This window comes from Meleagris gallopavo, chromosome 28 (genome assembly GCF_000146605.3).
Source record: "Meleagris gallopavo isolate NT-WF06-2002-E0010 breed Aviagen turkey brand Nicholas breeding stock chromosome 28, Turkey_5.1, whole genome shotgun sequence".
NCBI classification, from domain to species: domain Eukaryota; kingdom Metazoa; phylum Chordata; class Aves; order Galliformes; family Phasianidae; genus Meleagris; species Meleagris gallopavo.
In genome coordinates, this window is record NC_015038.2 from 4,778,784 (window position 1) to 4,801,943 (window position 23,160).

At 48.1% G+C, this 23,160-nt stretch overlaps 1 protein-coding gene across 4 annotated transcripts in view; it reads right to left on the reverse strand.

Annotated features, from left to right (window-relative positions):
- The window catches only part of CCND3 (cyclin D3), a 44,002-nt gene that overhangs the window by 17,931 nt on the left and 2,911 nt on the right, over nucleotides 1-23,160 (reverse strand). The window contains exon 1 of one of the 4 annotated variants that reach the window (XM_019623322.2): nucleotides 19,870-19,936. The exons of 1 other annotated variant lie outside the window; for it this stretch is intronic. In XM_019623322.2, coding sequence (XP_019478867.1) covers nucleotides 19,870-19,908 — 39 coding nt within the window. In that variant the 5' untranslated portion in view covers nucleotides 19,909-19,936. Of the gene's footprint in view, nucleotides 1-19,869; nucleotides 20,000-23,160 lie in introns of those variants that run through there. 2 more of the 4 variants (XM_010724408.3, XM_031557004.1) reach the window with 2 other exon arrangements.

Genomic DNA, 23,160 nt, shown 5'->3' on the forward strand with positions numbered 1-23,160 from the left:
TTCCCCCCGTGTCTGTTTGGTTTGCGGGAGCTGCTCCCGGTGCCTCGGCGAGGCCGAGGTGCCCGTGAGGGTGAGGGATGAGGGATGTCCAGGCAGGCTCCAAAGGGACGGTCCCCGAGCTCACAAGGAATGCACACCAAACCCATCATTAGTATTTCTAACAGTAATTTTTCAGCATTTAGTCCTATTCCTTCCCCCGCTTTTTGTGGCCAGAGCCTTTCAAGGCTAGGAAAATAATCAGCTGTGTACACAACTCGGAGCCAGTCTGTACTTAGGCTGCTGTCTTCCAGAAGTTACCCTTGCGTTGTGACTGGTGCAGCTCCTCAGCAGATAGCAACCTTAGTGTCTGCAGAGATAAGGTCCTGCAGGGCTCCACTGTTCTTTCAGAACAGTGAACAATAGTTTGGAAATACCTTTCCAAATTGTACCTTGAGCAACTTCTTCAGGAATTTTCAGGGAAGCTGAAGTCTTTCAAATAAGTTTGCAGTGTGCCTTCTGCAGCATAGGGTTTGTTCTGGGCCGGTACTTCGTTCAGTCTGCTTGCACCTGGCCCAGCAGTAATTGCTTTGTAGGAAGTTGAAGGCAGCAGGATACACACCCACCCACATTGCTCCATACAGTTTCTAAGTGTCTACAAGAACTGGGATGTCTCAACTTTGCTACTGCACCAGAAAACACCCTCTAAAATGTACAGCAGATTCTGCAGTTGGGATGTCAAGGTTTGTCTTTGAGTCTGAAAATTAAAAGAATTCAAGCTCTGGAGGTCCATTTTTATGGAAGTTCACAAAACCAGTGATGGAGGCAATGTGCCCGAAGGGGTGACCTGCCCATACAGCCCTCCTGGGATGGTGCTGCAATGTGGCATCTGCTGCAGCAATGGGTTACAGCCACAAATGTCAGAGGTGGGTAACATAATGCAGATCACCCATGTCTCTCACTCTGCTGGACTGCACGATTCCCTGACATTTCTACCTGTCTCAACCTTTGAAAAGAAACACCTCTGCAGCACGTGCTCCTGTAACACATCTCTGCATGGGGCACTTATTCAAATATACAGGATTATATATCGCATTCTGGCTGCATTGAGGAAAGATACACAGAACTGGATGGAGATAAACCCAAATCCAATTCACAGCAGCAATCTATCTGCAGTCCTGGGAAGATAATTGCTTGTGCTCCGCAAGGAACAGAATAATTGAGTTTGCAGCAATCGAGAACTTTTGGGATGCAGTGTCATCTAAAGAGGATTCAGCTGGAACATCTCTGAGCAGTTCTGCTGGAGTTATGTTTAGGGTAAGGAGTAAAGAACCAAAGGAGCTAGCAGTGAAGTGATTTGCCACAACAGCTACTGTCCCCAATAACTCGTTTCTATGGATGTCATTTTGACACACTCAGTATGTTTTTGTATTTTCAGTCATCTAAAAAGAGTCTTTTAATGAAGAATGAACATACAAAGTTAATTAGTGTAAGTAAAACAAGACTGAAGTCTTTGTTCTCTTTTTCCACACTGAAAATAAAAAACATCTTTTTGATCAGTTTAGAGATTTGCAATACCACTCACGACAGTGAACACAAAGGTCAGATACGTAACACCCCAATACACCTCACACGTGGGGATCCCATCTCTGCACTCACACAGATGGCTTTCATTTGCTGACTGATGCCACTGTATCAATTTGTTGTGATGAATGCCCCCAGAATACCACACAGCAGTGATGCAGAGCTGGAGAAAAGAAAGGGTGACAGCAGAATGAATCTGATCAATTCCATCCCTTCCTTGAAATGAAGAATAGGGATTTTTGTAGGTGAGATGAGATTCCTGAATCGCTCTCCCAGTTCATTTTCTTTCACCTTACAAATAAATCTTCCCGTGGGCAAGAAATATTTGAAGAATCTATGGGAGAGGTCTGTGTGGAGCAGTCTGCTGGTTTTCACCTGGGACGACCCCCAGCTCCACTCCCCCATTCTCTCATTGTGAGCGGCAGCCCCCATTTATGCAGGGGAAGAGAAGGGCCCCACATCCCACATTTTTAGTAAAAATAGCAGCTATTTTCTTTAGTCAGGCAAAGGGAAACCACAGCACTGGGTTCTTGGTCCTTCTGGTTTCTGGGCTGTGTCTTTTGAAATTGAAAGTTCTGGGCCCTTTTCCAGACTTCATGGTCTTGCTCCCATATTCCCCGGTGTCTGCAAGGCAGCCCTTCTGGCCGGAGCTGGGCTCGGTGGCAACTGTGGCCCACAGGGCACGGGGGGAGAATGAAGCCACTTGCATAAGAAAGTGTTCCTTCTAGATGATGACTTGGCAAAACCAATGCTTCTGCAAGCCACATTATCAGGCTAGGAAGGCAAATTACAGGCTGAAGGCATCCCCAGAAGCCTATTGTGTGGGTGTGCAGAGGGGAAAGAGAAAATTCCAGGAAAGCCAAATATTGGTCACTGTTGCCCGTAGATAGTCAGCTTCCTGGCCTTGGCAACAGAGAGCACAGCAGCATTAAAAAAGGAAATTCCGTCAGAGTAAAAATTAAAAAACGGACTTCCAGGATCTCCAACCAGCAGTGTTGTTCTTTGCTGAATCATAAAGCAGGCTCATTTTTTTGGTAGGCTTCTGATGGATTGAGAAGACTGACCAGCAGTTGGGGCTTTTAAAGGGGGGATGCGAATGCAGGGCTGTTTCTGGTGTGCATGGCTGGGATGGCCAATCAGAAGGGGCATTTCTGAAAGCTCTTCTCTGCAGGAATTTCCAGCTACATCACTTGGTATCAGTGGAGGATCTAGTTCCAAAGGCTCTCGGTGAAGCTGTATTTTTTCCATACTGCTTTCTGATGCATTTAGAGCTGCCTCCCATCCAGTTTTGATCTACCGAGATCTAAGCCATCCTCGTCCTTGGTCATACTGCAACTACAGTGTCAGCAGTGACATCAACACGAAACTGCTCAACATACATGAAGGACTTGAAAACCAAATCCAATGAACAAATAACCATATTATTTGCTATAGGAAATCCCCCAAATAAAATGAAAAGCAGGTACCATTTTGTGCATGAGAGGGGAAGAGCGCAGGCGGTATTTCACCCTTTCAGCTTTAAGGATTTCAAAGCACCTCAATCTGTTGTATTTCACATCCAGTTTTCCCTAGCAGTGCCCATGAAGACAGGCTGGTGTTTGCAGAACAGCACTTTGGGGCACACAGCATCCTGCTCCTGCAGCCGTTCCCTGGCTCTCCATGCAGGGGAGCTGAGCATTTCCCAGTCCTGTTCCCATGCTTCAGCATGAGACAACTGCTCCTCCCCATAGCAGCCCTCTCTCTTATCTCATATCTCATTCATTCTTAAAATTTGGGGGGGAAAAAAAAAAAGAAAAAAGCTTTCACTGAACTGAAGCGCAGTTGGGAAAAGTGTAACGTTGCAGGATTTAACCCAGGGGATGTGTTTCCTAATAGCTTTCCCATTACTGGCAACCACTGCATTCCCTTTCCTCTGACTTGGTCAGACTTTTGAGTACAACTAATTAGTTCAGAGTGATATCATCTGAATATCGACTCTCCGTAGCGCTCTGAATGGCCGGCTCTGGTGTACATGAGCCTTCTAAACAAAGCTCCATGTTCCTAAGGTCAAAATACAACCTTTCTATCAGTTTAACTTCCCATATTAGAGCAGCTTTTGCTGTAATTTGGATCAATCCTCTGTTTAAATGGAAATAAAAGTGCTGAGTTTATGTTACATCCATCACTTCTACACCCACATGTGCCCACTCCTGGAGACAGCAAAGAGGTGCAAGCAGGAACAGACAGAGATGCAGTCATACACAAGAACTTCACCAATGATTCCCCTTTGGTAAATCACTTAGGAGAAGATTTCCAGATGCAGTCGTGGCTTTTGGGTGTCTCCATTTCAGAGTAGCTGGGCCAGATCTGACCCCAGTAGAGCCAGGCCAGATTGCCACAGCTAACCATTAAATGCAGCTCCACCTGACTTTCTACAAAAAGCACTAAAACAAGTCAGTCTTCAACTGTCATTTCAGCAGCTGTTTTCTACCCTGGTTCCCTTTTCCTAACAAATTCTAAAATTAAGCCCCATTTTCATTGACTCATGGCACACTGAGCCAGCCCCAGGTGAATGCTCAGTTTTGCTCCTAAATCAGACATTTCAGAAACCGGCCCAATTCTGCTGGTAAAGATAGAAAGACAGACTGAAAAAAAAAAAAAAAAAAAAAAAGCAAAGTTGAAACCAATCAATTTCAGAAAGCTAACAGGGCTTGGAAAGCCCCCACTTGCGATATATTTAGTTAATTTCAGGGGAATATCTGTGGTAGCCAATTATGCAAATTGTTAAAAAATACTACCCTGAAATTCTACGCATAAAAGATGTATTTTTTCAACCACCCTTCCCATGCCCATCCTTCCTGCTCTTTTCATTCCCTGCCCTGAGATGATCTTGTTGTCTACGTATGTCTCACGTGCCCTGTTCAGCAGACTGGATGCGTGTGGGTTTTTCTAAGAACGCTGGGTTGCATGGCATCTCTCATTTGATGTGGCAGTGCTGGTGCCTACCGCCTGTCTGCCAATGCCAACTGCCTGCTGGAGCCAGCACAACAGTTCCCATCACCACAGGCAGAATTTGCCACGGGCTGCACTGCAGAAAGAGAAGTGATGAGGAAGAGGACTGGCCCAGCTGGAATACAGCAGGGAGAAGGGAAAACTTTTGAGATCTGCACTCAGTGCTGCTGCATACCTGCAGGCAGGTATGCCATAGGGCTGCCACAGCCGCTCCCTGGTTCCTGCACATGGCCACACTTTCCAGGACCCCAGAAAACAGGGCGGGCAGCAGAGGCACAGCAGCAAGGCCACAACCAGCACTGCGAGGCAGCACAGCGGGCTGGCGGTCAGGACGACTGGGTTGAACTGGGATGGCCAGCTGGAAGATGAGGCCACGAGAGAACGGGCACGTCTCTGCACAAGGCTGGATCAGTACACTGGTTCTCGCTCCCCTTTGGACAAGCAGAGGATAACAGCAACACCACGCTGCTGCTCCAGTGAGGGATGCAGGCTGGGCCTGAGCTCTCCGGCTGCAGAGATTCCGCAGTGCCAGTGATGGGAGGACAGGAATGTCATCAGAGCTGAGCCTGTGCCAGGTCCGAGTCCTTGGAGGAAGGCAGGACAGGACGATGTGTGTGTGGGCCTAGGAGTGTTTAGGGGAAAGAAAGAAACAGATTGATACTCCCTGACTTCTCCACTTGCAGTGCACCTGGCTCGCTGCTCCCTTCCAGCACTACCTGAGCATGCCCTACAAGAGCTCTGAACTGGAGGCAGACCTTGCAGGCAAGCCTTTACTGTGAGCCTGCTGGCTGCCCTCGCTTCACACCCTGCTGTAACTGAAAGGAAGCATCCTGCACCAACTCCGCCTCGCTCAGATGGCAGTGGGCACTGAGCTGAGCAGCTCCCAGCCCACGTCTGTGCATGGCACATCCCTGGCCCTGCAGCCCCAGAGACAGCCCCAAAGCCCCCTGTCTTTGAAGCCAAACTGCTCTGGCACACAGTCAATGCATCTAAGACAGAATGTGTCCCCTCCACCTGGGCAGTGAGGAACACGTGCAGCAGTTCAGATGGCAGCCAGAAAAGGAAAACTTTGAGGACCTACAAGGCACAGTGATTAAGTACGGGCAAAGGCAAAATGTCAAACCTCTGCGTTAATAAATGGAAATCAGATACAATCCACACAGCAGCACAAGGCATCTCTCAGAAGTCTCAGAGGGTGCTCATCAACACTCCTCCTAGGGGCACAGATGTCACCGTATTTCTTGTGACTGCCACATCCCAGTACCTCCACATATCTCAGCAGGCAGAAAAAGATCAACTTCACTGAGATGCTAATATCCATAATAACAAATGGATGCATTTCTCCCGGCACTTCTGCTAGTGGTATACTTATCTACATATGCTTCTGCACTCATATCATCAATAATTACTGACATTAACAACATGCTAATGAGACACACTCTGTGAGTGAATACACATCACTGAGCAAGGAGCACTTCTGCTGTATTTAGGCAGATCTCTGGTGGAGCGACTCCAGCAGCAGCCTGACACATTAACGATTTCTTCCAACACTAACCTGCTGCTCCATGCCTGCTCTGAGCCCTGCAGCATAGCATCACAGCAGTGAGGAAGATGCTTTTGCCTCCTGCGCAACTGTAAGCTGAAATCAATAGTGGTTTACGTAACTGTGCTGAGCTGGAAAAATAGGTACTGTGCCCTGCTCAACTATTCCTACAGCAGCCACCCAGTCAGACCTGTTGCCTTTTGCCCTCCTGCTCCATGTGTGCAGAAACACTCAGGGGATGGGAATGAGATGTACTGCCACGCCAGTGTCAGGCTCCTACAGGGATACTGCCTGCAGCAATTAAAACACCAACTTCCTTCCCACTGTCAACTGACAAACTGGCTCCTGCACTCAGGCATGAGTGCTTCTAAGCTTATTTTTGTAGCTCTTCAGCATTCTTTACGCGGCGAGGTGGCAGACCATGTCCTCAAAACAAGCATTAACGTTAGGACAGCAAGCAGCTTGCTGTGGGCACAGGGATGGGAGCAGAGGACCCAAAAGCAGGCTGGGTGTGCTCCCACACAGGGATCAGCCCACGGTATCCGTGTCACACTGAAGACCCACAACTGCTGCCAGCATTTTTAAACTGCCCCCCATCAGCAGCTGGGGAAGGAGAGATGATGGGATGGCAGTGCTCAGACTGTAAAGGAGTGCAGGAGCATCCCCACCTACGGATGGGGAAACTGAGGCAAGGAGCACTGAAAAGATTTGCTCAGTGCTCCTGGCAGACAAGGCCACCTGGAGAGGGAGCCTACAGTTCCCAGCAAAAGCCAGGGCTCAGAGCTCTCCTCACCACAATCAAACAAGTTGCAGGGACAACATCAGTGCTGAGCTCCTCTCCGACACATTCTTGTGTGCTTGGTGCCAGAGACACAGCTCTCTTGCCCCAGGCACTGATCTGTACAGCACTCACTTGCACATATTTTCCATTGCTCTGTGATGTAGGGCTGTAAACTCCTCTCTGGATGATTTCCCATAGCCTGGCAAACAAAGGGACCTTGCAACTGGTGTTGGCTCCTCATCACCTCTTCAGTGGGGGGACTCCCTGCCCAGGGCCGCTGTGTGCCAGTCCCAGAGCAGGCTCTAAGCAATGGCAAGTGCGGAACTGCTGACCAGCCCATGTCACAGCTGCTGATTATCTGCAACAGCTCAGAACTGGCAGCATGGAGTACAAGGCTTGTCAGGCCTACCAGAAACTTACTACAATAAAAACTTCTTCATATATTCACTCCAAAACCCACTGCAAGCAGCAGAAAAATGCTGGCCTGGCAGCTTTAGATGCTCAAACTGGAGATGCTGGTTTGGACTCACATTTTCTTCTCCGGCATTTTGGACCAGTCTGGTCCTCTGACCAACTTGAACTTAACACGAGCCTTGAAGAAAGTAAAGGAGAGAGACTCCTACCACCCAGCACAGCAGGGCAAGCAGGAGAGAATGGCGTGGGCAGAGAGCTGAAGGCAGCTAGTGGAAGATGCACGTGGAAGACTGAGCAAAGCAAGGAGACTGAAATGCACTGCTCTGCTTGTTCTGTGACAAATGTGTGCGGCTCAGCTGGCAAGGTGACAGGAGGAAATGGTCCCATCACATTCAGCCAAGGAACTTTTGCTTCCCAGGCTGAGCTCTGAGCGGCTCATGTGATGGAAAGCAGAGGGACTTGTTTCTCCTCCCACCTGAGCTCCAACCGCTTCTTGCATTCAGAAAAGGCAAATGTCAAATCGGCACATGATTTTGACTTCTCACTCTAAACCGAGACAGAAACTGGTAAGATGCATGCATGGATGGTAGGAAAGCCAGAAAGGGAAAGAAAATGGAGGGCAAGGAAGCAGGGAGGAAAGCTAGATCAAGGGCTGCATTTTCTAAAGCACTCAGCAGCCAGCAAATCTTTTTGTTCTCAAGGCAGTAGAGGAATAACAGAGTCTGGATTACGCTCGGAGACAGCTGAGCCTTTTTTTCCTAAACCTGCCCCCTCCCATTCCACATCTAAGATGAAGATTTCACACAGATGAGAGCTGTTTGACTTAAAGGTGTAATCCTGTGGTCACCACTGCAGCGCACGGCTCTGGTTATCTGAACAGACTTTGAGAGTCATGGCGTGCCCCAAGGCTGCCACCTGGGAACATGTGCCAGGCTCAGCATGCTGGGAGGTGACCTGGGTATCCTCCTGCAGGATCCAGCCTCTCGGCTATGTGGCCTCACCCTGCTTGGCAGCTGACAGTCTTTTGCAGTGCAGAATGCAAGGGTCAAGATAATCATGGTCTGAAAAACTCAGAAGAAAGTCAAACATACAGCACAGCAGCTGATCCCTGCAAGATACTGAGGCCAGGAGCACAGTCAGATAGCCTCCAAGAGTTAACAAAAGAGCCCAGGTTAGCTGGGAACTGGAGGAACTCTTAATTGCCACAGAGGGGGAAAGAACAGGAGGCCCTGGAGGGAAAAAGAAAATTTGGAAGTGGTGGGAGATGACATTTAAGAGACCATCTCTTGTATATCCTACAATTGGCCAAAGAAATTGGAGTGACTCCAGGTCCTTTGGGACCCTTTGAGAAAATAGCTCAAAAATCTCTCTCTCTCTCTCACACACACACACGGGCCTGAGAGGATTGACCCATGCCTGATGTTGAGAGCAGATGCACCAGCAGAAAGGAGAGCCTCTGGGAACCCCTCCACGGTCCAATGTTCCCCTGATGTCCGCTGGCTTGCCTGGCACTGCTGAAGGGCATCAGTGCATTGCTTGCTATTTTGGACACAGTCCCTTTCCTGTGGTCATGCTCTGGGGCAGACGAATTGCACGCAGGTTTGCAGTTAGCACTCAGTGCTTGATTCACAATGCAGCTGTTGAGGGAATGGGTTGATCCCCTACCCCACACGCTGGGTTAGCAGGTAGCTCCCTTGTACCCACATAATGACTAGGAGATGTGCTGCTGCCTAAAGCACAGCTGAATATGGAAGGGGGTCATTTTGGAACAGAAGCTGTGAGCAGCTCCAGTGGAGCCAGGAGCAGATTCTACTTGGAAAAAAAACTTTTCACTGGCGTCTGTAGTGAAAGGAATGAGATCTGGGTCTTCGTAGTGAATTGCTGGGTCTGGGAATGCTTGAAAGGTTTCCTAGAGACAACAGTGCAGTGCATGGAAATGTTTTCCATTTGCAACAGCACTCCTACCTCGTTCCTCTCAGTGCACCAACCTAAGCATGACCTTTTGGGGTCTGACAGCTAATAACCAGTCCTGGCTCCTGCCACTTCCTTTCCAGCCTACAATGCCAACTTCTTGTGATTCCTAAGCAAGATTACAAGCCAGAAGGGGCTCAGATATCAAGATTATCTTGTATAATAAGAAGTGTAAGAAAAGATGCTAAATCACACGCTTCAGACTTGACATCAGTAATAGTTCTTGCAAGTTATACTTGGTCTCCTTATAGGAGGTTTTTCTGCATTCTTTGGAGTCAAGTCTCAGCAGCACAGCAATTTTCCCAGAGAGAATGGGCAACATTAATTTCCTCATCAAGATAATATGAAATAGCATAAAAATATGCAAAAAGCATTCATAGTAAAAACAAAAGCACACACTGGAAAGAGCCGGGAAGTGTTAGCGCTTTGGGATTATCTTTGTAGCTCCTTCCTGCCTTGCTTGTTGGCTTGGACAGACCATGTGCCTCAGTTTCCCCCCAGCAAAAGGAGGTAATGGAGAAGCATAGCTTTCCCTCGATTTCAGTGGGATTGCTGCCAGAGACTGCAAAGTACACTTACGCAATGGAGTGGGCATATGCATTTATCTGGCACCAAGCCTATTCCATTCATATTTAGGTGATTAATCATTAGTATGTTAATTTATAAATGATGCTGAAAGCCTTCAAAACAGTAGAAAATTCCCAGGCTAAAGAAGCTACACAATTATGTCTTTAAAACAATGCTATAAACATTTAAGCAGAGGATTTAATTCTCCCTGAAAATGACATGGAGCAATGGGACAACTCAGATCAGACTCTTGGAAAGGGACTTAGTAATTAACTTGGTGTAAATTAACGAGCTTCAGTGAGGATTTGGAGACTTTAATAGCTGAGTGTTAGCTTTTGTAGCGACAGCTTCCAGACAGCACTTTGAAGGGGCCTGCCTCCTTGAAGTGGTGCAAGCTCCAGGATGGGGAAGCAGCAGCTATGATTTGCCTTATAATGGTACAGAAGCCCCCACCCCCGGATCTGAGCCCAGTGCTGCCCTGCACTCAAGGAGAGACTAAAGAGGTGCCAATCCAGCTAGATAAGGCAGACAAAGGAGCTGCATGAGAAACTGCCACAGGAAAGCAAGGACAATTTGGGCCCTGGTTTCCTGGGTGAAGCTGCTGAGTCCAGGCTGCTGCCAAAGGGGCTGCTCTCCCTGCCACCAGCCCTCCAGCACAGCCTTTGTGCCCAATGCCAGGCCCAGCTCCACAGGGCACAGCTGAGATCCGGCTGGCCGTGAGCTGCTTCGCTGGAGCCGCTGCGTGGAAATGGGCTTCTTCGCTTCCTCAGCCCAGAAAAAGCCTTTACTCATCCCACCACACAATGGGATCAGAGTGGCAAAGCCATTTAACTGTATTTAAATTAGTATATCCATAAAGAAGGTATATCAGTACAGTGCAATTCATGTCACTGCGGCCATCAGTGCTTCTACAGCTCACCTGATGGCAAATAAACCTCCTGCAGCTCAGCAGCAGATCACAACTGGTGCAGCATGGGCAGAGCTCTGTCCTGCTGTGCTGCCATTAATTAAAAAAGGAAATTGGAGCTGGGTTACTACAGCCTAAACATAGATGAGGGGAAAACAAAACAAAACACCCGGGGAATTTTTACAGAGGCTGCCGGACACAAGCATGCCCTGTGGTCCTGTTTGTCTGTCTGTCCAGCCATGCTGCTGCAGCCCAGCTGACCACAGTGGGTCTCCCTCCAGGACTGCAGATGGGCAGGAAATATTTTTCCCATCCCACAAACATCTTCCTCTTCTGCATCAGGATGAAACCAAGACCTTTTAGAGTTCCAGTCTTACTTTGTGAAGAAACAGCCATATGTAATCTCGCTGTGTGGGTCAGTCCTTCCCTTTCCATACATTCTTCAGCCTTTGGCCAAACTCAATCAAGTCTGGCTGATGTGATACCAGTTATGTTTCTGCAAGTTTCAAGCAGCCTGGGAGAAATGAGACAAAACACTTATGCTACAGAAAAGCAGTCCTCAGCCACATAAAGCTCCAGTTTTTCTGGAAACTGGTTTGTAGCAGACACAGGAGCATTGGCTCTGCTGGCAGTGGGCACTGCCTGGCTTTGCTGCTCCTGGCAGTGTCTGCAAGGCCATTGTGCACCATGGCATGACTGGAACATGGGAATTCAAAGCCTGGCTCTGAGATGTGCTTCCTCAGACTACAATTCTTAACGTGCACCCAATCTGTACACCTACAGTCAGCACAGACACCCATTCTCTTGTCCTCACGCACTTCCATGCTGATAAAGAAAAAAAAACATAGAATGGGGGCCTGCGGGGCTTGCACAGGGCAGGGCACAGGTTGTAGGCAGCAACACTCCAGCTCTCAGCTCACTGCAGCCCTCACCAGCAAGGAACTCACAAAGGCCACAGTCACACCCGTGACCCTTTTGCAAAGCCCCTGCTGGGCCCCACTCTCCACCCAGGCCTTCTACCACCTCCTGGCAGAGCAGATTTCCTTGATTCATTTTCTCCCTTTGCTTGCCAGCTTGCAGCTCTTTACCAGGCCTTTGCAGGTGGTGTCTCAATGCCTAATCGTGCACACCACCTCCTGCATTATCTGAGTCCTGGAGGCCACCCCACAACAAGCATCCCTGCCAGAAAGGTCAGAGATAAGAAGAAGGTCCCTTTGTGCTGTTTCTCTGCCTGGGTTTCTTAGAATCTAGCTGCCTTCGAGAGAAGAAAGAAAATAAACAACTGCAAGTAAGTCCCAACACTGACTCTTAACACCTAGGTGAGAGGAAGAGGTTGCCTAAGGCATTAGCAAGGCCCTACACACAGGGAAGGCAAAAGGCAGCACTGACTGCACTTCTAAAGGTAGCTCTGCAATCACAATTGCAGGCCAAGCAGGTGATCAGCTTGCAGGGAATATAAGTGCAGGACAAGAGAATCCACTCACAGGCCTTAAGATACAGAGATGCATTGCACTACTGCACTTTTAACTGTTGCAGGCTGACAGAAAATCTGTGAACTAAAAGGGCATACAGATCAGATGAGATTGATTTTGGTGCTAAGAGCTGGTACAAAGCCTGACTTACCTCCAAACCCCACACTGGGGCTGATGATGGGCAAAAGGGGCAGGACTCCAAGCACTCAGCTAGCATCCAGGCTAAAGGCACAGAGCAAAATCCACTCCTCTACCAGCCCTGAGCTTAGGAGTGACAGCAACAGGGGACACAAACTGATTACTGCAATTGGGTGAAAATAAGCTGCATTTAATCAGTGACAAACTGGAAGGTATTCTGATGACAGCTGATGGAGAATTGAGATCATACATACTGAATCATATCTCCCTAGGCTCTTGTATTTTAAATGTCCTTAACTTTTTTTTTTTTTCTCTCCTTTTCCTCATCACAGCTACTGCAGCTTAGGCAACAGCAACAGCTTTGGAAAACCCCATCATTGCACTTTAATGATGATGAACTGGTTAATACCCGTAATATGCTTTGCCAGCTAGATTTGCACAGGCAGCACAAATACTACTGCTGCTTCTCGTCAAAGAAAGCCCATGGAACACACATTTAGCTGATAACCAGAACAAAATATAGGTGTCCCTGCCAGTCACACTGCCTGACCTCTTCCTCTCTCCCTAGGGATGGAGATGAGAAAGATGAGGATCCAGGAGAACAGCTGTATTGGTGTGTCCTCATCACTCCCTGCGGGGCTGATGTTCTCATGGTCCCCAGCCAGCAGACACCATGCACGTTGCCTCAGTTTCCCCTTCTACAGCTTGAGGTTGATGGAAGGACATTTCATAGAACTTGGCATTTTTGTAATTGCTGCATTTTCATGTTCGTTGCCTTTCCTTAATTATTGACTGGGCATATAAATACCACCTGCCCAAGACTACAGCACAGAAAGTCAAAGCCCTACGTCACTGATTTATGAGATCTCCATTCAGTTCAGCTTGCCTCCCTCTGTAGTTCCCATGGGAAAAGTTGCTTTTCATTTCCTTTCCAAAATCTCATGTATGGTAAGGCTGGGAGCTGCTAAACCTCTTTTTGCCTTTGCCACAATTTTCTTAAGCAACACGAGCTGGATGTGCTGCTTCTCCTTTCTGCTGCACTGAATTTGGTGAAGAAGCAAAGGTGCCAAGTTAATAGGAAACATGGGCGTTGTGCTTTTACTTATGAAAGTGGTGACTAGATTAAAAACTTTGTTTTTTCCAAAAAATATACAGTGAAGAGGAAGAAATTGGCACACGTAAGCACTAATGGAAAATATCCTACAGGCACACAGCACCCCTGCTACTGCATGCAGCTGCTACATCACCACTTATAGAAACTGAAATACTCAGAAACCTTTTGCTCCCAGAAAAGCAGGTGCCAGAGGCTGGGATGGGATTCAGGAGAACCCAGTCAAGCCCAAAAGCCTATGTAAATTGACAAATGCCTGCCTCAATCTTTTTGCTCTAAAATTGACATGGCACCTTTTGCTTTGACTCTTTATATTCCTCCAGTAAATTCATTCCCCATCCCTCCCTACTAGGCTGTTATGCAGTGATGCCAAGTGTCTGCATGAGTCATTTCAGGACAGAGATTATGATGCATCTCTAAGAGGGGAGACTCACATTCATCTCAGTGACAGCTATTACTGCAAATAATCAACCAGAGACACCAGAAACACTAACTACATGCCCTGGAAGCTCCTACTTGGGTCAGCAGATTTACTCAGCTTGGTATATCAATTTGATAACCATGGCAGCTGTACATCTTTCATTTTCAGGCATACACAGCATGAGATTACAGTTGATCCTACTTGCTAATAATCTGAACTGTGCAATAGTACTTCTGAACTTGGTGGGGGTCTGGAGTTAAGAGATGCTACAAAACAAAACCAGACTCCTATAGTCGCAGTTCTAACCATCCAAACAATGGACACCTCCTGCACTGATGTGGGTGTCAGTCTGAGTGCTGCATGCCGAGGAGTAGAAAGGTCACCCTGTGGCTAATGACAGCAGGGCTACAGAGTGCTGTGCCTGCGTGCCAGCCACTGAGTCAGCCACACTCAGAGGGCTCAGAGGGCTGGCATTTGTCATCAGTTAGACCCTTGAGACCTCACCAATTTCAATGGGCTCCCATATGCAGTGTTAAGCAAACAGAAGCCCATTCAGCCCCACAATATGCAAACAACTTCTACCAGCATTTAGCTGACAAACATGTTAAAAGTATGTGTATTTATTTACTTCCTGCACAGTGTAAATTAAGAAGAAAATAGATGCTCAGCAACGATCTCTGCTCACCTGCTGAGATTGATGGTTGGATGCACAGCTGAAAGCTACAGTGGTGCCTTACAGACAGACAAATTTCCACTTCCATCTCCTGCCACTTCTTGCACCTGCAAAGCTGCCTGCCAAGACCCTGCAGACCCAGCTAGTTCTTAAGGAATCTGTCTGGCTGTGCATATGGACACTTCTGAGCTCACTCTGCAAACCACTTTGGATGTTCTAAGCTGAAATAGCATTCTGGCAGCAGAGATTATACTGACAGACTTCAGCCATCAAATAATTTTGCTGTGTTTAGGCACACTCTGCGTCCTGCATTTACCCTACAGCATTGCAAGCGGATAATTTCAAAGAGCTTAAACAGCTGCATTGAAAAGAAGAAAAAAACAACAGATGTATGTGAGGCAGAAGACAAACGTGGCAGACGCCCTTTGAAGACAGACAGTAGCACACAAAGCATTTCAATGGTTATTTCCCTGCATGCACTGTCACAACCATGAATACGTAAGACCCTTCCAACTCCAGTGCCATCTCTGCTGCTCTCATACCCCATTACACATGCTGGTAGCAGTATTACATGTGCTGACAGCACCAAGATGCTCTAATCAGAACTGAGACTCTCCTCTGCCAAGCTCTGCACTTACACTCTGATGGTGCTCATCATCTGGGGTATCACAGACCTACATCAATCAAGCCACGCAATGCAGAGCAACTGACCTATGTGTCAGTATCCTATCAGGCCAGGGTTGGGGAGGTGGCCTGAGCAGCCACAGCTGGCTCTGTGTAAGATGACAAAAAAATGCTGAGATGGTTTTTGGCTAACAGTGAGAAGTGTCACACCCCCAGCTGAAGAATTTGGGGAAATCTCTGCCAAATCAGAGACTTTCTGGGGTATTTCCAGTGGAGAGGTTGATCCAGGCTCTGATTATGAATTAAATTGAATACAACAGAAAAAAAAAGTCAGACCTCCCCTCTTTGTTAATTTTCTGGCTCAGGCTAGAAATTTAAACAGGGATAGTTTGAAAGGTACTTTCCACAAGCCTGAAGTCCATCTGTGCTTGCCCATGCTCAGCTCCTCCATAAGACATGTGCATACAGAAAACAGATCTGTCCTGAAAACAGCAAATCCCCAAATCCTTGAGTTTCAGACAGACCACTTACAAGTGGAAAGCCCTTGCAAGAGAAAGTGCCAGCTGCATATGCAAAGGAACACTGAGCAGCAAGTTTGTGCAAATGACTTCTGGGTCACACCAAGTAGATTTGTGTATCTGCATGAGGCAAGGACCTGCTCCACTCTACCTTCCTTGTGCTGGTAAAATGCCAATCAGTTCTGTTACAGCTGAACATCAGAATGCAGAATGGAGCTATCTGCACAGGAATACACTGTGCCTTACTTCCCAGGAGCAGTACGTGTGGCAGTAGGCTACGAGGCCACAAGAAGGCTGTTTTGAGCCTCATCTCATCTTGGAGTTCAGGCAACAGCAAAGTCTCTGCACTTGGACTTACCTCCATTTCAGGAAGTGGTGCAATTGGCTGCTCTGCTCTTTGTGCAGAAGTTTGATGTGGGCCATCAGCCACAAAGGCAAGATGAAACTGGACACTGAAACGATTAAGCAGGAGCACATTCTACATGCAATATAGCTGGCTTGTGCTGTGTTGGAAAGAGCAAACAGGACACTATCTCACTGACCTACAGGGCTGTACCCTGCCTTTCATCTCCCATTTGCGCAAGCTGCAGGCCCTGCATTGCCAGCACCCTTGCCACCCCCACCACATGTACAGGCATGGGGCAGGAGGACACGAGCCAGTACTCCTGCACCAGCTGACTTCTGCTCTCAGATAGGAAGTTGATAAAAATCTCACTTGGCTGCAGAAAGAAAAATCAGATTTCAAAACCTCTGCCAAAAGGCCTCCAGAGCCTAGCAGCAGACCTGGCACTAATTCTTCCAGAAGTAAGGCCTCTTCCCAGCTGCACCTGAGGCGGACATTAGACACCCTGGCTGTGCCTTGGCAACTCTTGGAGAATATTTTCCCCTCCTGAGCTGTTGCTTATATTCTCCTGTAATGCTTTTTTTGTTTGTTTGTTTTTTTAATCTTAGGATCTATCACATGTCAAATCTGCTTTCATCGATAAGTGGGTTGGGGGTGGAGAGGAGGGAGAAAAGAAGGGATAGGAAAAACTGCTGTCTTGAGTTAACATGCAGATCCACTGCAAAAGATGAGCAGAGGGGGGAGCAAACATGAAACCTGGTGCCAGGTTGGATGGCAAAACCCAAGGCATCTTAGCAAAATGCTCAGATCCCAGAGGAAAAAGCCAACTCCTGTGAGGTTGCATAGGCTCTCTCAGTTTTGGATTCCAGCTCCAAAATCCTGATTCCAAGGACTTCTCACAGAAGATTTTTTACCTTGACCAAGCATTGCATGCTTTCCAACAAGTTTAAGCAGCAAGTGAAAGGCAGCCTCTAATATACAGTTAGGGAGCAACCTGCTCTCAGGGAATAGATTTCCTGCCTCCTGGAAGTCATCAGATTTGTCTCTACTTCTCAACACATGCACTGTGCTGCTGCAAAAGCTGCTGTGTGGCAAATTAACCAAGCCCTTCCAGCCAGTCCTAACCTCTTTGCAACACCCCTGCCCTGTTCCCACCCTATCCTGATGGAACATGCTGAAAACCTTGCAAAAGGCCCCAGGCACAGGACTTCCCAGCAGGCGGGATCAGTGCAACCCACCTTCCCTGCACACTCACTGCCACGCATGTAGCATGGCCCAGAATAAGGGTAAGCAGGTGCTCTGTGCTTCTCACCCTTCTCCCCTCTTTTCTCTCTGCATCTTATATCAGTCTATGATTAAATCGAGCCTGTTTAACCGCCACAACCAGATGTGGGGACCCCATTCGTTATACAAAAAAAAGGAAAGAAAAATGGCACGTGGTAACAGTTGTCTGTACATGAAACATGGCCTGCAGCCCTCTGTACACCCAGCGCCACAGGATCCTTGTTTGGGGCATGGGAACTCATTTTATCAGATCCTCAAAGACTCGGTTAAAACAGACCCTATTGTAGGTTAGGTGGAGGAAACGCGCGCTCTGTGAGAGACCGCACGCCCTCCCAGCTCTCAGCCCTCCTTGCCCGAGGAGCCCCTTACAGCATAGGCTCAGTCTTCCTCATGTCCACAGACCACTGTAATCCTTGCTACCCCTAGTCCCACAGATCCCATCCCTCTGACCAAACCAGAGGGGTTCACAGCTGCAGAAAGCTTGCTCCATGCCTAACCCTGCAGCAGCTTCCCCTGCTCCTCTTCGCCCTGAGCTCCAGTGAGTGCTTTTCATTATGATCTGGTAGGTGTCTTATTGCCATCACTAGACTGGACCCATGAGGGGACTAAGGCTGAAAGTCCCTTGGGATTTGCATAGCAGAAAAGGTCAGTGAGCAGAGCCAGCAGCACAGCCAGGGCAAGCTAACAGGGCTTACAGAGAGCTTCACACTCACAGAGGAAGAAGTAGGAAGGAAAGGAGATGATATCCATCCCCATGGCCAGCACAGGGAGAGCCAGCACAGCCAGAGCAAGCAATGAAGCCTATCATTGCCTCCCAGCTGGCGCAGGTCCTCAGAGACATGCTGTGGGCTGCAGGCCGTTGAGAACAGGGCTGTCATCTCCACAAGGCTTTATCAGTGTCTGTTTCTTCTTTCTGTCTTGCTCCAAACTCTCAATTTCCAAAAAGGGTGGGAGATGTCACAGAATCAGCAACACATCCTGAACAGCTGCTGCCACCCTCTATCTCTGCCTCACCCCTTGTCCCTGCTGCTTCTGGAACCCACAGAAAAAGCAAACTGCTCAGCCTGGCTAACAAGGCCCAAGGAGTGATGCTACACTGCCAGTCTGGAGCACTGCAGATCTCTGATGAGATTCAGTTCTGAGTTCCCATTGGATCTGATTGATTCAAGACTTCTGTAGACTAACAGCCTTTGGACCAGAGTCCTGTACAGAGGGTCAACTGGGGAAAAAAGTTGTTTTCCCAGCTTATGCTTATTCCATGACAAGATCTGGAGAACTTTTTTTTGTCTCAAGGAAGTGAGAATCGGTGGGAGAGGGCAAGGTTTTTCCAGCACCCAAAACCTCTCTCAGAGCAACTGGTATGAAACAGACCTACATTTCCATTGCTACTGCATCTGTATTTCCAGGATCCCACTAGGAGGAAAAAATGACTTTCATCAGACACCACGCTCCAATTTACAGGTAAAGGCATTTCCTTAAAGTGCTTTGCTCAGGAATGCCAACATTCTTAAAACAACAGATTTTAACAGGTATTTAGAGGTGATGGTAACTCCAGTCAATCCCACTCTTGCAAAGCTAGACAACCGCTTAGCGTTACAACTTTTCCAGTCAAGTTACTGATAGTTCTTAAGCCATCTTCTTCCATTTCAAAGAAGTAGAGAAAAGGGAGTACCTTGTTATATACAACAACCAACAGCCTAGCCAGAACTAGACACTCTTCTGAACCCAGTATTATAGTCAGTGTGGCCCAGCAGCACACAGAAGAGCCTGCACTAGGTCTCCCACCACTATGGCGAGCATCTCCATAAGCCAGTAAAGCTTCTCAGTCCATCCAGGATGGTTTCAGCAAGCAGTGACCATGCGTGAGCCCCAACTGAGGAATGGGGGCTCTTCACAACCCATTCAAACAGCTTTCTTGCCCTGCAGAAGTGTGAAGAATTCCACAGAAGGATCCCAAGCCCAGCTGGGATAAGCAAATGTGTACAACTGCAGCTCAGAAATTTCCAAGTTTACATTCTACCCACTCACAGCACAGCTCATGATCGGCTTCAGGAATTACTTCTGCTGGTCGCACATGCTCCTTGCCTGGGACAACACAGATGGCTTCACCTTGCTCAGCAGGAGGAGACAGCCCCAGCCAGATCCAGAGAGCAGCAGGATCCCAGGAGCCCGCTGGATCTGTGCCTGGGGGAGCAGGATTCCTCCCCCACCCCTACCCTGGAAGGGCAACACCCAGTGTGTGGTTTCCTGAAACAACAGATTTTGTCAAAGACAGCAGTAAGAAACGCAAATGTGGTAAAGTGGCCTCTGCTGAGCTGTGCAGGTTGCCAGCCTTACCTCAAAGCATAAGCGCTATCACCCCGTGGGGCCAGCAGCAACACCTCACTCTCTGCAAGATATCAAAGGCATGGGCAATGCAGCTCTGGCTCAAAACAGACATGGCTTCCACTGGTAGGCTTTCCACAGAGGGAAGTGTGCAAAAAGCAGGCAGGAAACATTATCCTGGCCCAACTTTACTGCTGACATTTGTCCTACTAGTGACCAAGCCTACCTTGTTGTTGCAGCACCTCCTCCAGCAATGTGAAGACATCGACAGGTCAGACAGATGCCCGAGGTGAGGAGCAGGCTCCAGCCCCCAGATGCCCGTTCTGCTGCACATGCCTTCGCTCTCTCTGTCACTGCTGTGAAAATATTGATTTGCAGCATACTCTATAGCAAGGGACTGCATCCAGCATCTGGCATGTCCAAGGCAGCTGCAGACAGTTTGCCAGAGCAAGGATGGTGACACAGAACAACAGCTTGTGAACAAAACTGGGCAGAGATTTTATGCTCTCCAGAACAGGACCAGTTGTATTATCTGTAAGGATCTGGAGAGCAGAACATCACCACAGCTGACACCGTTCCTCTGCCTGTTCTTTCAGCTAACTCTACATGTGTTGATCCTCAGTAACCAGTGCAGCACATCTCCTCATCACTTTTGGACTCTACAGTTTGAAGAAAACAGAAGGAACAAAATGGAGAATATTCACTGAGTCACCAGTGAGGCAGGAAAAGCTGACTTGGAATCTGCAATAGTTCCTGGCAGCAGAGGCTCTGGACAGCCTGGAAGTGTGGGTTTACATGCTTGCTGGGTTAGATACAGCACTGACTAAAACACAACTATGAGCTTGTGGGATGGGAAAGAACAGTTTTTACATCAGCTAAGTAGCATTACAATAAGAAGTCCAGTGGATATCAACCACCCAAGGCCCATTTTAACCAGTGAAGATGCTCTGACATTCCATTTAGGCCAAAAAAAAGCTCCTGGGAGCTCCTTGCTGTGGAATACTCATCTTAGCATAGTGCAGTCCCCAGACACATGAACTCTGCAGCCCATAGTAAGGGTGTAGGGGAAGCTGAGTGTGACAGGGAGAGGAAGGGACCCTTTGGGGCCCAGCTCCAGCACTGACACTGCCATACAGCACAGCCCTTGAATGGGTAATAGCACCTTGCTCACTGCCTGTAGAAAAACCCCACACATTTCTATGTCTAGCTCCGCAGCTGACATCTGAACAACAGCATTATCTTCCAGACAAAGCCAGAGCCTTGACATGTCTGGGAGCATAGTGCACCCTTGAGAAGCATAACTGCATTCCCCTGTACTGAGGCACACTTCATTTCCTCCTCTAACTCCACTGACCTGCATTTCCAGCACCTGGGTGATGCTTTGCTGATCAAAGAGCCCTCCACCACCGATGCCCTCTCCCCCTATGGCTCTTTGTGTTTGATGAAATGGCTTCAAGCTTTACTCATAACTCCAAGGCTGGAACACCTAACTTATGTACTGAGATGGATTCTGCACTCTGGACACTCCATCTTCTACACATGTAACATTTTGAGAGATACATGTGAACTCCAGAAGGGACCCTGCAGAGCTGCACAGATCCCCATCTCACAAGCCAAGGCAGGGCAGCGCTTTCTGCCAAGACATCAGCCTCTTCCACCAGGAAACAGCAAGTCCACAGGGTATTACTTCACACAAGTATATTGCCAACATTAACAGTGCTGTTGCATTAGAAAGAAGAGTATTTGTCAATAGTAGCAAAGCAGCCTCTCTGCATTCAGGTCATGAGAAACATTCTCAGATGGACAACTTATTTCCTCCTTGCCCTTCTCCTGTGTATCAAGTGCTTGTCACCATCACACTACGCAACAATCCTTGCATAGCATCAGTCAAGTGACTTGGGGGCTTCGCTTTTCAGAAACAAATGGGCACAGGGAAGATTTTGGTGACATCGTGACTGCTGGGGGCTGTAGGAGTCTAAATGGATTCACTGCTAGCTATTTTGTGCTCTTTTTCTGACATAAGCCAAAAGAGCACATGGTGATAACGTGCCCTCTGGTGGCAGTAGTGCTTGGGGCCCAGGGCAAAGCTGGGGGACAGAAGCACGTGAAAAAGTTCACCCCCACATCGACCTTAGTAATTACCACCTACTCATCTCAGTTGTCGCTCAGAAACACCAGGCTCCCATGCCAACCTCCTGCAGGCCCTCCTACTGCACTAGCACCACCCAGTTCAGAACTGAAAAAGCGTTGGGCTTTCCCTACCAAAGGGGGACAGTCATCCATTCCCATCATTATTTACAAAGCTGAATTTCAACAGGCTTCACAGCTTCCCCCCTGGGACTGTAAGTATTAGAATAACTATTCAGCTGTCGCTCACTGAGGTTTAATATGTTTGTCCAGGGTGACACAATAAGGACTTGGGATTCCCACCTCCTACATCTTCTTTGAAATAATCTGCATGAAATTCTGTAAAAACACGTGAGCTTCTTTCCTTTCTCAGTTTGAAACCAATCTCAAAGTGCTTCTTGTTGCAAAAGGAAGTGTTCCAATCTCTGGGAAAAAACACCACACTCAGGAAGACGCACAGACTCCCACCATCCTGCATTTTCTTGTTTTGCTGCCAGCTGACCGATTTCACAGCACTGCAGAGGAAGCTGGCACCATAAACTGGCAAACATTTCCAGCAGCAGTGTCGATTCCCACTCCACATGGGCTCCAAAATAAGGATGTCACCCTCCACCTATGGACATGAACAGCCAGCGTGGTTCTGCTCGCTTCCGGATTCCTTCTCTTTCCCATCGGATCCCTGGCAACATCTTTCAGCACAGCCCTGAAGCGCTCCTTTTTTCACTATGCCTCTTTCCTCTCGGCTGGCCAGTCTCCTCCAGTGGCTGTAAGCAGCTGCTGCTTCACACACACCAAGAAACCCTGGCATCACAGAGGAGCCAGACCTCTATGGAAGCTTTTCCCATCCCACCCCAACCAGGCAAAGGGAAGCCATGCATAACAGAATGATGTACCCATGCCATAATATGGGATGCAGCACCTGTGATTTTAGGAACTTCTGCACATATTTCGTTGAGGGGAATCCCCCAGGCTCTGGATTTTCAGCTTGTGACCAGGTCCAGCAGGGACTGCAGTGCTCTGGGAAGAGCCTAAGGGCTCCAGCTTGCACCAACACCAAGAGTATTTTAACATCAGTTGGTGCATTTTATCAGTTCTGAGAGCATCTCAAAGGCATGCCAACACTTACTGATGGGAGAACGACATGCAGAGAGCAAAGAGGCTTGTGTATGGTTATTCAGCAGGCTCGCTGCAGTTAGGACTAGAGCTCAAAATAACACAGTGCTCTGCACCAATAACCAGAGCACCCAGCCTCCCCCAGCATCCCTCACTGCAGGGCTTCCCTTGCCACCCCCTTCCCAGTGCGCAAAGAGACAATTTTGTTTTCTGAACAAGTTTATGATACTTCAGGATGGGGAAAAAAAAAAATATTCCCAAGAGTAAAAAGAAAAAA